This window comes from Ovis aries, chromosome 16 (genome assembly GCF_016772045.2).
Source record: "Ovis aries strain OAR_USU_Benz2616 breed Rambouillet chromosome 16, ARS-UI_Ramb_v3.0, whole genome shotgun sequence".
In the NCBI taxonomy this organism is placed as follows: domain Eukaryota; kingdom Metazoa; phylum Chordata; class Mammalia; order Artiodactyla; family Bovidae; genus Ovis; species Ovis aries.
The window spans coordinates 39,979,849-39,991,224 of NC_056069.1; the positions used below are offsets into that span (position 1 = coordinate 39,979,849).

The following is an 11,376-nucleotide window of genomic DNA, read 5'->3' on the forward strand; positions in this document are numbered from 1 at the left end:
TATTAATTCATTCATATTCAATTCATATTTAACTCGCTTATGATTCATTCATGTTAATTTATACTATCCCTACAAGTCTGCTTGAACATCTCATGCTAGAGGATTTCCCACTTGGAAACAGCTCATCTTATTGATGCAGTAAAAATCTTTCTCTCTAGCCTGCACTTTTGTTCCAATCCCTGGAGTCTCACTGGAAACCTTTCAAATAACTGCCTCCCGTTTCTCCTGTGATCCTCTCTTCTCCAAGTGAAGCAGCATTTCTCAGCTGTACCCCTTGAAGTTCATGATGGCAGCATGATTTAACAGAAAGACCGTGAGCTTTAGAGCCAGGCTGGTTTGGGATCCTGGCTTTGCTGCTCCCCAGCAAACTACAGAACCTCAAAAGCTGCACTTGTTCTTCTGTACATTTGGGGTAAGATTGAGTTAGCCAAAAAGTTCATTCGAGATTTCTGTAACATCTTGTGGAAAAAGCCAAGGGAACTTTATGACCCACCCAATACTTCCTACCCCAGAGAGTGGTGACCATTTGTAATACCTAAGCCTTACAGAGTGCTTACCACCATTCTCAGCATTTTACCCATGTTAATACAGCAATCTTAGGAGAAGCTGCTGCTACTGATCTCCATTTTCTAGATGAGGAAACAGAGGCAGAGAGATTTATAGTTCTCATCTGAAGCTACACAGCTCCGAAGTGGCAGAGCTGGGCTTTGAATGCAGGCACTTGGGCTCTGTTGTTCCCTATAAGAGCAGCACTCAGCCTGGAGGCTGGCCACTGGTCTGCACTTGATACATGACAGCCATCATTAATTATTTTTTAAAGGCTTACCATCCTGCTTCCTCAGGTCTAGATCTCCCCATCACCTGTCCTTCATGAGTGTTTTCTATATAATTCCAGATGTGCCTGAGTGGTGCAGAATGACTTGCCCACATGTTTCTCCAAGTTAAAACATGTTATGTGGTTCCTCCTCCTGCCTTATCTTAGAGCTGGTTGTGTAATCACTGCCTCAGGTGGATTTCTAGATTATGGAGGCCTCCCATGCTGGAAGGGAATTTGCAGACATGAAAGGAGCTGCTTTGAGAACAAGGACACAGGGCTTCAGGCTGTCTTCTGGCTTCCTGGTGCATAGCAGAATGGAAGGTTCAGTAGCATGGCCAGGAGCCTGCAGTGTAGACTCATTTGGGGAAGGGGTACTGCAAAGGAGAACTGTGCTCGGGGGTTCTTTGGGTTCCCTTTCACAAAACCTCTTGGGGAATGAGGGGTGCAGGTCCACTCCTACCGTTTGCATTTGCAGGGCCTGGGGGAGAGACCGCTGATGAAGGCCCATCCCCCCTTTTCCCACCCTTATCCCAGTCCAGCACTGTGAGGGCTCCTGTGGGGACCTTGACACCTGCACGTCCATAGCCTTCCCAACTCCCCGCCCTTTACCACACCTGCAAACAGTCACCCTCAGCCTCCCTTCACACCTAAGGGTGCACAGACTCAGCGGTGTCTTCCACCTTCAAGAGGAAAGGACCCACGAAGCCCTTAGAGCCTCAGAGCCATTTAGATGGGGAATTTGACGTCTTGCATACCGAAGCATAGTCTAGTGGGTGGAGGAGCAGGGCTCAGGCTCCAGGCAGCTCCGTGGATTCCTCGCTATGTGGGAAGGGGTACAGGTGGGAGGATTGAGCAGCACTCTCCAGTATCAGACCCGGGGTAGGGGTCCTGGCTGCCCAGGTCTGATGGCTCCAGGCTGCAGTTCTCTTGGCTGCCTCCCTTTTAAGAGCCTGATCTCTGCTGCTCTTGGGTTGTGGCAGGGGCAGTGCTAGGGCGTGGGGTGGTATTTCTGGGGTACACCTGTGGATCTGAGCTCTTCTGGTTGTGTAGAGTGGGGCAGAAGGGGAAGGAGGGCAAGCCTTACACCAAAGTGGTCAATCCTTCCTTTCGCCGCCCACACTTGCCACCTGCAGAACACACACAGCTTCCTTATTCAGCACCAGGTTCTCTGGGTTCCCACAGTTTATCCCATTTTCTCCAGATTAATTTTTCCAGACTGAGCTGAGCTTTCTCCTCAGACCTCAGTGTGCTGTGGCTCCACTGATCAGCCTCTGAGCCTTGCCTCCCTCCTGTGCACATTGGCACTTATTTTCTGTCCAGTCCAGGCCCCCTGCCGTCTATCAGTGTGTGTGTGTGTGTGTGTGTGTGTGTGTGTGTGTGCTGTTGCTTCAGTCATATCCAACTGTTTGTGACCCCATGGACTGTAGCCCACCAGGCTCCTCTGTCCATGGGATTCTCTAGGCAAGGATACTGGAGTGGTTGCCATGCATTGCTCCAGGGGATATTCCGCACCCAGGGATCGAACCCCATGTCTTTTGCGTCTCCCGGATTGGCAGGCGGATTCTTTACCACTAGCGCCACCTACTGGAATGAAAGTGAAAAGAAAAGTGAAAGTGAAGTCGCTCAGTGGTGTCAGATTCTTTGCGACCCCACGGCCTGTATCTTGCCAGACTCCTCCGCCCATGAGATTTTCCAGGGAAGAATACCGGAGTTGGTTGCCATTTCCTTCCCCAGGGGATCTTCCCGACCCAGGGATCGAACCCTGGTCTCAAGCACCGCAGGCAGACTCTTTACCATCTGAGCCACCACGGACGCCCACTATTGGAATATACACTCACAAAATGAAATTATTGCATTCACCAGCAAAAAGATTCCATCTTCCCCAGTCTTCCTTCCTCCTTCTCCCCTTCACGTTATCCATCCAAGAGCAGCAAGGTCATGACTGACTTAGAAGAGGACCCAGGGAGGACACCTGCTCCCAATCCCACACAGGACCCCTGCCCTGGGCCTAGGCCGAGAATGAGCCAGTGCTCTCAGGGGCCCACATGACACAGGAAAGGAAAGGAAAGTGAAGCCGCTCAGTCGTGCCCGACTCTGAGACCCGGTGGGCTGTAGCTTACCAGGCTCCTCTGTCCATGGGATTGGCCAGGCAAGAGTACTGGAGTGGGTTGCCATTTCCTTCCCCAGGGGATCTTCCCAACCCAGGGATCAAACCTGATCCTCCCATATTGCAGGCAGACGCCTTACCATCTGAGCCACCAGGGAAGCTTTTTCCACATGATAGCACGCAGCCTTAAGAAAGAATCAGCATCCAGCCATCTCTCCTGCCTCACCTGCCTGTTCTTGACCTCTGCAACATTTGGAAATGGAATCATTTGCTGAGTTCAATGTGTATCTTCTGATCATTTCTCCAAGCACTGCTCTGCTGATTAAAGATTTTGAAATGAATGACTGGGTGGGCTGGAAGGGTGAGAGTTGTCTTCCCTGGACCCCCAAGGAAGTCAAGAGTAGTCATCTGTGGCCAACCACAGGGCATGGTCTTCATTACAAGTGAAGCTCTTTTCAGATGGAACACTGGGTGGGCTATGGGATGGAAAAGGGAGCTAGAGCACACAGACTCTCTCTCTCTCTCTCTCACACACACACTCACACTCACACTTAAGTAACACTTTACTCCTTGAACTCAACCACCTTAAAGGCTTTTAATCTACCAGGGCTTCCCTGTAGCTCAGCTGGTGAAGAATCCACCTGCAAGGTGGGAGACACGGGTTCGATCCCTGGGTTGGGAAACCTCTTGGAGAAGGGAAAGGTTCTCACTCCAGTGTTCTGTCCTGGAGCATTCCATGGACTGTATAGTCCATGGGGTCGCAAAGAGTTGGACACAACTGAGCGACTTTCACACTCTGTTAACCACCTTTGGGAACTTAAGTACTTGTTCTTAGTATACCAGTGACATATCCGCTCTGGGACAAAGCTGTCCTGTTCCCAGACAAATAAAGCAAGTGCAGGGACATTTACATTCTTCCTAGAAATCCCAGTAAATCCTGTAAGAGAAAGGGAGGCCATAGTGCTTTGCTTTTCCCTCCATGCACCTTGCCCTCCAACCTCAAAGTCTTTGATCACTAAATTTCCCCAGCTTCAAATGCCCTAGCTATGCACCTACTCTCTGTCTCAATTGCCAGATTGCCCATCTAAATTGTACTCATATTCCTAAGAAAGTGAAGTGAAAGTGAATGTTGCTCAGTCATGTCTTTGCCACCCCACGGACTATATACAGTCCATGGAATTCTCCAGGCTAGAATACTGGAGTGGGTAGCCTTTCCCTTCTCCAGGGGATCTTCCCAACCCAGGGATCAAACCTAGGTCTCCCACATTGCAGGAAGATTCTTTACCAGCTGAGCCACAAGAGAAGCCCATATTCGTAGGTCCATCTCAAATACTGCTTTGCCCAGGAAGTCTCTGATTCCCCAACAGAATCAAGTTCTCCATCCCTGTATTCCTATAAACAGCACTTCCTTTTAGCCCTTACTATGATATTCAAAAACAAGAAGATCAAACCAATCAGTCCTAAAGGAAATCAACTTTGCATATCCATTGTAAGGACTGATGCTGAAGCTCCAATACTTTGGCCACCTGATGTGAAAGAGCTGACTCACTGGAAAAGACCCTGATGCTGGGAAAGATTGAGGGCAGGAGGAGAAGTGGTTGACAGAGGATGAGATGGCATCGCTGACTCAATGGACATAAGTTTGAGCAAACTTAGGGAGATAGTGAAGGTCACGGAGGCCTGGAGTGCCGCAGTTCATGGGATCAAAAAAAGTCTGACACGACTTAGTGACTGAACAGCAACAACATGGCATTTAACTCACTATCCCATGACTCATTTGCCTCATGTACATGGTACTGTCCCCTTCTAAATGTCAGGAATGTGTACATAACCCCAACACTCAACACAGAGCTAGGCACACAACAAGCATTCAAAAAATAATAATAATTTGATGATCTCAACTGGATTTGACCGTTTCCTTGTTGATGCTTTTGTCCTTGTATAGATAGTTTTGGTCTTGGCTCCCTCTAGCCATGTTCTTAGAAGTCCACAGATGTGGGTGAGGGGGACAAGGTGACTCCTTTCATAGCGTTCTTTCCTGAAGCCCTTGCCCCCACCCCTTCTGTTTTTCTGGTGCCCATTATACCAGAAGTACACACTTCAACATACTTTCCTAAAAACCTTGGGCAACTCACACATTGTTTATTGTCAAATTCAAAACAGCAATTTGCTTAATAAAGAGAATATCTCAGTAAGTGTCTAATATCTGTGTAAAAGAGATACACTACCATGCTACTATTTGTTCTTTGTAGGTGTTTACCTGTTCATTTACTTTATATTTTGGAGACTTGGGATTATAGTTCAATGTTTATTAGCCCATTGCTTCTCAATATCAGTATCAATAAGTTTTCATCCTAAATGGCAAAGAGAGGCTAATTTGACTACTTTGAAACAAAAGCATTATTCTGTTTTCTAAAAAAAGCTACCTTCTTCAAGGCTGCTCAGGAATGGGGAGGTCAAGCAGCTTTTGTGTTTGTGGCAGGGTCTTAATTTTTATACTGTGTGTGTTACAGAAAGCGAGACAGGAATGCTGGAGCTGTGGAGTTCACATTTTGAACCTGAAATCTCAGACAGTCCTGGAAATTTCCAACAAAATCACAAAGTAATTTATGGTTCAAGAGGCTATAGAAGCAGACACGCTTGTATAGTGATGATTTATGCTATGAAAATAAGCACACCAGTAGGTGCCTGTTTGTGATCTCAAACTAGGTTGCCAAAGAGAAAAACAGCAGCACCTCTGTCAAAACTGGCAGCTGGATGGGTAGATCATTCCATCCCGCCCTCTGAGCAGCCTCAAGAAAGGACTATACTGCTGTGACCAGAACAGAATTGTCATGCGAAATATGTCACCCTTCAGAAGGTCCCGTTAGACTGGGGGTTACGGAAAAATTCATCATGTGTGTCAACGTGCTGAGCAGTCTTTAGAATGAATGGAACTTGGTTAAGGTAGAGTCCCGTGGGAATTCTGATTCTTGCCTTCTCTCCTCAGTGTTATGAGCAATAAGAAACCCCACACCTGAAATCCTGGTAATTCACCCAGAACAGACTCTCCCTACTCTTTCCCCTTCAGCACAGAGTTTACTTGAGTCTCCCATTCCCCTTCCTACCCCACAACTCCTCTGGAATGATTAGACTCCAGCTTCAGGGAGTTTGGTTTTTAGGAACCACGTTTCTACAGCATCTCTCAATCTTCTAAGCCTGCAAAAAACGCGGCTGAGTCATTCCTCTGCTTGCTGGTCTAGAGCCTCAATCAAACACGCATTCCGATTCCCAAAGAGTGAGAGGGTGAGGCTGCAGAAAAGTCTCTACTCCCCGTGGCGTGTCTCCTTAGACCTGTTCAAATTGCTTCAGGGCACAGCTCACCTGCAGTGCATGGACCCGAGCGGACACAGTGTCTCCAGGCACCCGCAGGGCTCTCAAGGGAATCCAGACTCGCTGCTTCCAGCGCAGGGCGCACTCACTTGCTGTTGGAGTGCCCAGAGAGCACGTGCCCCGCCCCCACTTCTCTTTGAGAATCCCAGGGACGGGGGAGCCTGGTGGGCTTCCTGCTATGGGGTCGCCTAGAGTCGGACACGACTGAAGCGACTTAGCAGCAGCAGCAGCGGCAGAGTCGGACACGACTGAAGCGACTTAGCAGCAGCAGCAGCCTGAAGAAGTCGCTCTCTTCAGCCTCTGTAATCTCCCTGAGTCCGCTCGCTCTCGCAGGGAAGCCACTCCCGGCAAAGAGCTGTTCTAGTACACGCGAGCGTTTTGGTTCCGGCGACCCTTGAGCGGTGCAGAGTCCCAGTCCGGCTCCGGGTGTGCGCACTCTCCCCGACCCAAAAGATAAAGCATACGCCTCATGGGAGGTGGCTCTTTCTCGGTGCATTTCTCCTGCGGGCGGAACAAGATTGTCACTTCTTTCTTTCAACTCCGAAGAAGTTTCCGGGTCCCATACTTTAGGCCTGCCCGCAGCCAAGCAGCAGATCAGACCTTCGCGCCCCGGCTGTCCCAGAACCAGGGCGCAAAGGTTTTGAGGGTGGCTCCCCCGGCTGCGTGCACCTTGAGGAGTTTTTCAAGAGCTGCCAAAAAAAAGTTTCTGTAATACATGTGCTCAACTGTGCGCACCATTTGGCTGAGGCCACTTCCTCGCCCCCGAATTACTCTACATTCCGGATGCCTTTCTCCTCCTTCTGGGCGCCCTACACTGCCCAGCCTACACTACGTGGCCTAAGAGGAGGAAGGGAGTGCGTGTAGAGAGAAGGGGAACGGAGGCTGATGGCTTGGGCCTGTAAGGCTGAGCTCGGCCCCTTTGCCAGCTTGTCTCTCCACCTGGGTTCGCAGCCTCCCCTCTCCGGAGGAGGTCCCCAACCTCTTCTTAGGCTGCTCCTTTGTGCTCCTCTCCATCCTCCTCCCTCCTAAACTCTGGATCCGGAGGTCCCCCTCTCATCCCTTCACCCGCTCTGCTCTTTTCCCTCCAGGAAAAACAGCTTTGCAGTTTGCGCGCACCCTGGACTTCGGCCCGCGTCAGTAGACCGAGCTGCTGGGCAGCAGGTCGTAGCGCCCGCCGCTGTAGACCACCACGCCAGGCGGGTAGTAGAGCAGGTCGGGCTCCGCGGCTTGGTGGAGAGGCGCCAGGGCCTGCAGTCCCTGGTCCTCCGGCTCAGGCTTGGTGGTGGCGGTGAAAGGGCGCATGCTGGTGAGAGAAGGCGACGCGATGCGCCACAGTAGGTTCTTGAGCGCTTTGCGGAACTCGCGGCGTACGAGGCAGTAGAGGATGGGATTGAGACAGCTGTTCGAGTGCGCCAGGCACACGCTCACGGGGAAAGCGTACACCTGGCACAGGAAGTACTCTTGGCTGAAGGGCACCGCGTTGAACTTGATGAGGATGCTCCAGGTGGTGAGCGCCTGGTTGGGCAGCCAACACAAGAAGAAGGACAGGACCACGATGGTCACTGATTTGGTGACCTTGGAGCGTCTCCGAGCGCTGGCTCCGGCCAGGCCTCCCCCGGCCGCTGAGGCTCCTCCTTCGGTCCCTGCCACGCGGTGGTCGGAGATGAAGCGCACCAGTAGCAGGTAGCACAGGCTGATGATGCCTAGCGGCAGCACGAAGCCCAGCAGCACCTTCTGCAAGTGGTAGAGGCCCAGCCAGAACTGCCTGTCGCGGCCCAGCAACCTGTCGGGGAAGCGCACCAGGCACAGCTCCTCCCCCATCACCTTGACCGTGGTGGAGAAGACGGCGTTGGGCAGCGAGGCCAGCGCGGCGGAGGCCCAGATCATCGCGCACAGTGCTTTGACGGAGAAGCAGCAGCTGTCCCCCAGGCTCCGGCCGCAGCAGTCGCCCCGGCCGTACCCTCGGGTCTGGTGGCTCTTAAGAGCCGAGGCCACCGAGTGGTAGCGCGCCACGCTCATGGAGGTGAGAAAGAAAACGCTGGCATACATGTTCATGGACGTCACTATGGATACGATCTTACACATGGCCTTGCCGAAGGGCCATTTGAAGTCAAGGGCGTTTTCCACGGCCCAGAAGGGCAGAGTGAGCACGAACTGGAAGTCCGTCAGCGCCAGGTTGGTGACGAAGAGGTTGATGGAGGACTTGCGCCAGCCCTGCTTGCTCTTCATCAGATAGAGCACCAGCAGGTTGCCGGTCAGCCCCAGTGCGCAAACCACCCAGTACACCACGCTGACGAGGATGCGCACCCGGGCCTCGGGGTCCGCGCTCTCCGCCCCGCCGCCGCTCGGGGGGTGCCCCGGCGCCGCGCCGTCAGGCAACTCCAGCCCCAGCTCCCACCACAAGTCCTGGAGCTGCAGCGACGCGTTGCCGCTGAAGTTAGCCGCCTGCAGAAGGTCCGGGACCCGACCGATGAGTTCTGTGAGCTCGTCCCCGCCAGCTGCCTTATTCATGGTGGCTGGAGCGGCTGCCGCGGCCACCTGCCCGCGCTGGCGCCTCTAGGTCATGTTTCGGGAGATAGCTCCTAAGGGGAGTCCGGCTCTTCCGGGGTTCCGGCGCGCGCGGGGGCTTTCAAAGTAGCTGTGGAAGAGAGCGCCTAGGAACAGGGCGCCAGGCGCGTCCCCGGCGCGCGGAGCTTGGCCTTGGGCGTGAAAATGGGCGCCGAGCGTCGGTTCTGGAGGGGTATTCTAGAGTAGAGACGCACAGCTCCCAAGGCGAGCGAACGGCGTCGAAAGGTTGTCCGGCCAAGGCTGGCGTCTGCGGGTCTCTACTGTAAAGACTCAGATTTTTTTGCCCCTAGCGTTTCCTGCTGTCGCTTGGGCACTAGCGCGTTCCCTCCCTGCAGATCCAGACCGCTCCTGGGGGCCCGCTCTTTCCCTTTCAAATACCTTTGTAGGTTTCCTCCGCAGCTGCTCCGACGAGGTTTCTGAAGAGAGTTCTGTCTACTTCGCTGAAACTCTCTGGAGGGCTTTCGATGCCGGCCTCACTGCCTCGCATCTCCGTCTCTCCGCTGCTGTCGACTCGCAGTGAGTTGCCAGCCGCGTTGCCGCGAGTTGTATTTCCACCCGCACAGCGGAGGCTGCGGGCTCCCGAAGAGCATGCGTAACCCCAGCGCCAGGAGAGGGGGCGCTTTCCGAGGTGCTGAACTTCGTCGCACGCGCCACGCCGCGGGGCCAGTCTCCCTTTTCAGTTTCAAAAGGTCGTAAAGCCCTTTATTTCCCTCTGTTGCTGGAGAAAGTCGGCTTTGATTTGCGATCGCTTTTCCTTCCTCATCCCCCAACATAATTAGGAGAATTTTTTTCTTTCTCACTTCCAAATGCACAGTCTTCTGCCCATTTTTCTTTTTTAAAGCAACAATATTTGTCTCTTTTCATGCCCATACATTAAATCAGATGGTGGGCTCTTACTGAATACCCAAACGCCAGCTCCACTTTCCCTTAGTAATAGATGACCACTGTAATTGGCGTCTGTGGTTGTCAGGATTTTCAAAGCGTCTTCACGTAACAGAACTGTGGGTTCAGGTGTTGGTATCTGCTTTGGTGTATTCTGAGAACTGAAGCTAAGCAAAACATGTAACTGGTGCGCTAACCTCACAGGCACTAGATGCTTAGCTCTCAGCCCACAGCTCTTTAACAGATTGTTTACTCACATTCAACCACACTCTCTTTACTCTGATGCAGTTGGAAAAGAGGTTTTCATAGGGCTGTTTTTGGCACCAGTACCCATACTACTATTATAATCAGAACTCTTAACCAGGTGTTGTTTGCTTGTTTGTTTGCTTCAGACCAATGGAAGTAAATTTGAAGGACTCTTCTAAGTTCCTTTGGGCAAAGGGAATCAATATAAACCATTTGAGTCACTTCTTAAGTTGCAGTTTAAGTGCCAGATCAACTGCTCTGGTGTAAAATGTACGCTTCTTAGGAAACACTTAAGAAATTTGAAATGTTTTTCTCATTGTGCTGGACTAAACAGAAACAAAAGTTTATTAAACGTAATTGTCCTCACTCTTGCAGAGCGCCTGACTTTACTTACAGAGATAAAAAGGTTGCGACTTTAAAGCAGAGGAGACAGAAAAGCATACTGAAAAGGGAACATGGTATAATATAGCTCAGTTGGTAATGAATCTGCCTGCAGTGCAGGAGATTCCGGTTCGATTCCTGTGTCGGGAAGCTCCCCTGGAGAAGGGAAAGGCTACCCACTCCAGCATTCTGGCCTGGAGAATTCCATGGATTGTTTGGTTCATGGGGTCGCAAAGAGTCGAAGACGACTGAGGGACTTGCACTTCACTTCATGCAAAACAAACGGAGAGAAAAGGAAACATCTTGATTCCAAAACCAGAACACAGTTCCAGAGAACACCTTCACTATAGTCTCGGTATTGCTCCATTTACCCGCTAGGGGGCGCGAGAGTTTTAATAAAAACAAGTGTTAGTTCGGTTGTGTCCGACTCAGCAACTGCATGGACTGTAGCAACTCCGTGGACTGTAGCCCGCCAGGCTCCTCTGTCCAGGGGATTTCCCAGCCAAAACTACTGGAGAGGGCTGCCATTCCCTTCTCCAGGGGATCTTTTCGAACCAGGGATCGAACCTCAATCTCTTGCAGCTCCTACATTGCGGCCGGATTCTTTACCACTGAGCCACCAGGGAAAACAGAAACCAAGGCAAACCACTTCCTTTGAGAAGCTGTAATCTGAAGAAGCTCAGCCCTTCTCTGAACCAATAAGACGCACAAGTTGCCTCTGTGTACACCTCTTTATCCCTGTGTAAGTAGCCTCTTGTTCAAGCTCAGTTCTCACTCCAATTTTTGCTAGCTTTTTCGCCATCAAATTTTTCTTTCTCCTTTAGTTAAAAAAGTTTAAAAATAATTCAAGGTGCTGTTGAAAAACAAGGAAGCCTAGGGTATACCCTGAGAGCCCTTTGCCTCAGTTTCCTCCTGTGTACATGGAGGAATTGTGGTTTTCAAATATTCTGAGGATAAGTACTGAGCAGGTGACATCTGAGTCGGGGGTGAGGGGGTTGGGTGG

The 11,376-nt window shown here is 51.3% G+C and overlaps 1 protein-coding gene across 1 annotated transcript; it reads right to left on the bottom strand.

Moving 5' to 3' along the window:
* Window positions 1-5,033: 5,033 nt before the first annotated feature.
* Window positions 5,034-9,382, bottom strand: RXFP3 (relaxin family peptide receptor 3). The gene has a single exon (XM_042233902.2). The coding sequence runs from the start codon at window positions 8,805-8,807 to the stop codon at window positions 7,431-7,433; it is 1,377 nt and encodes a 458-aa protein (XP_042089836.1). The 5' UTR covers window positions 8,808-9,382; the 3' UTR covers window positions 5,034-7,430.
* Window positions 9,383-11,376: the final 1,994 nt, after the last annotated feature.

Bases quoted from the DNA above. Each gene is read 5' to 3' on its own strand.
- RXFP3 (XM_042233902.2), bottom strand. From the start codon at position 8,807: ATGAATAAGGCAGCTGGCGGGGACGAGCTCACAGAACTCATCGGTCGG.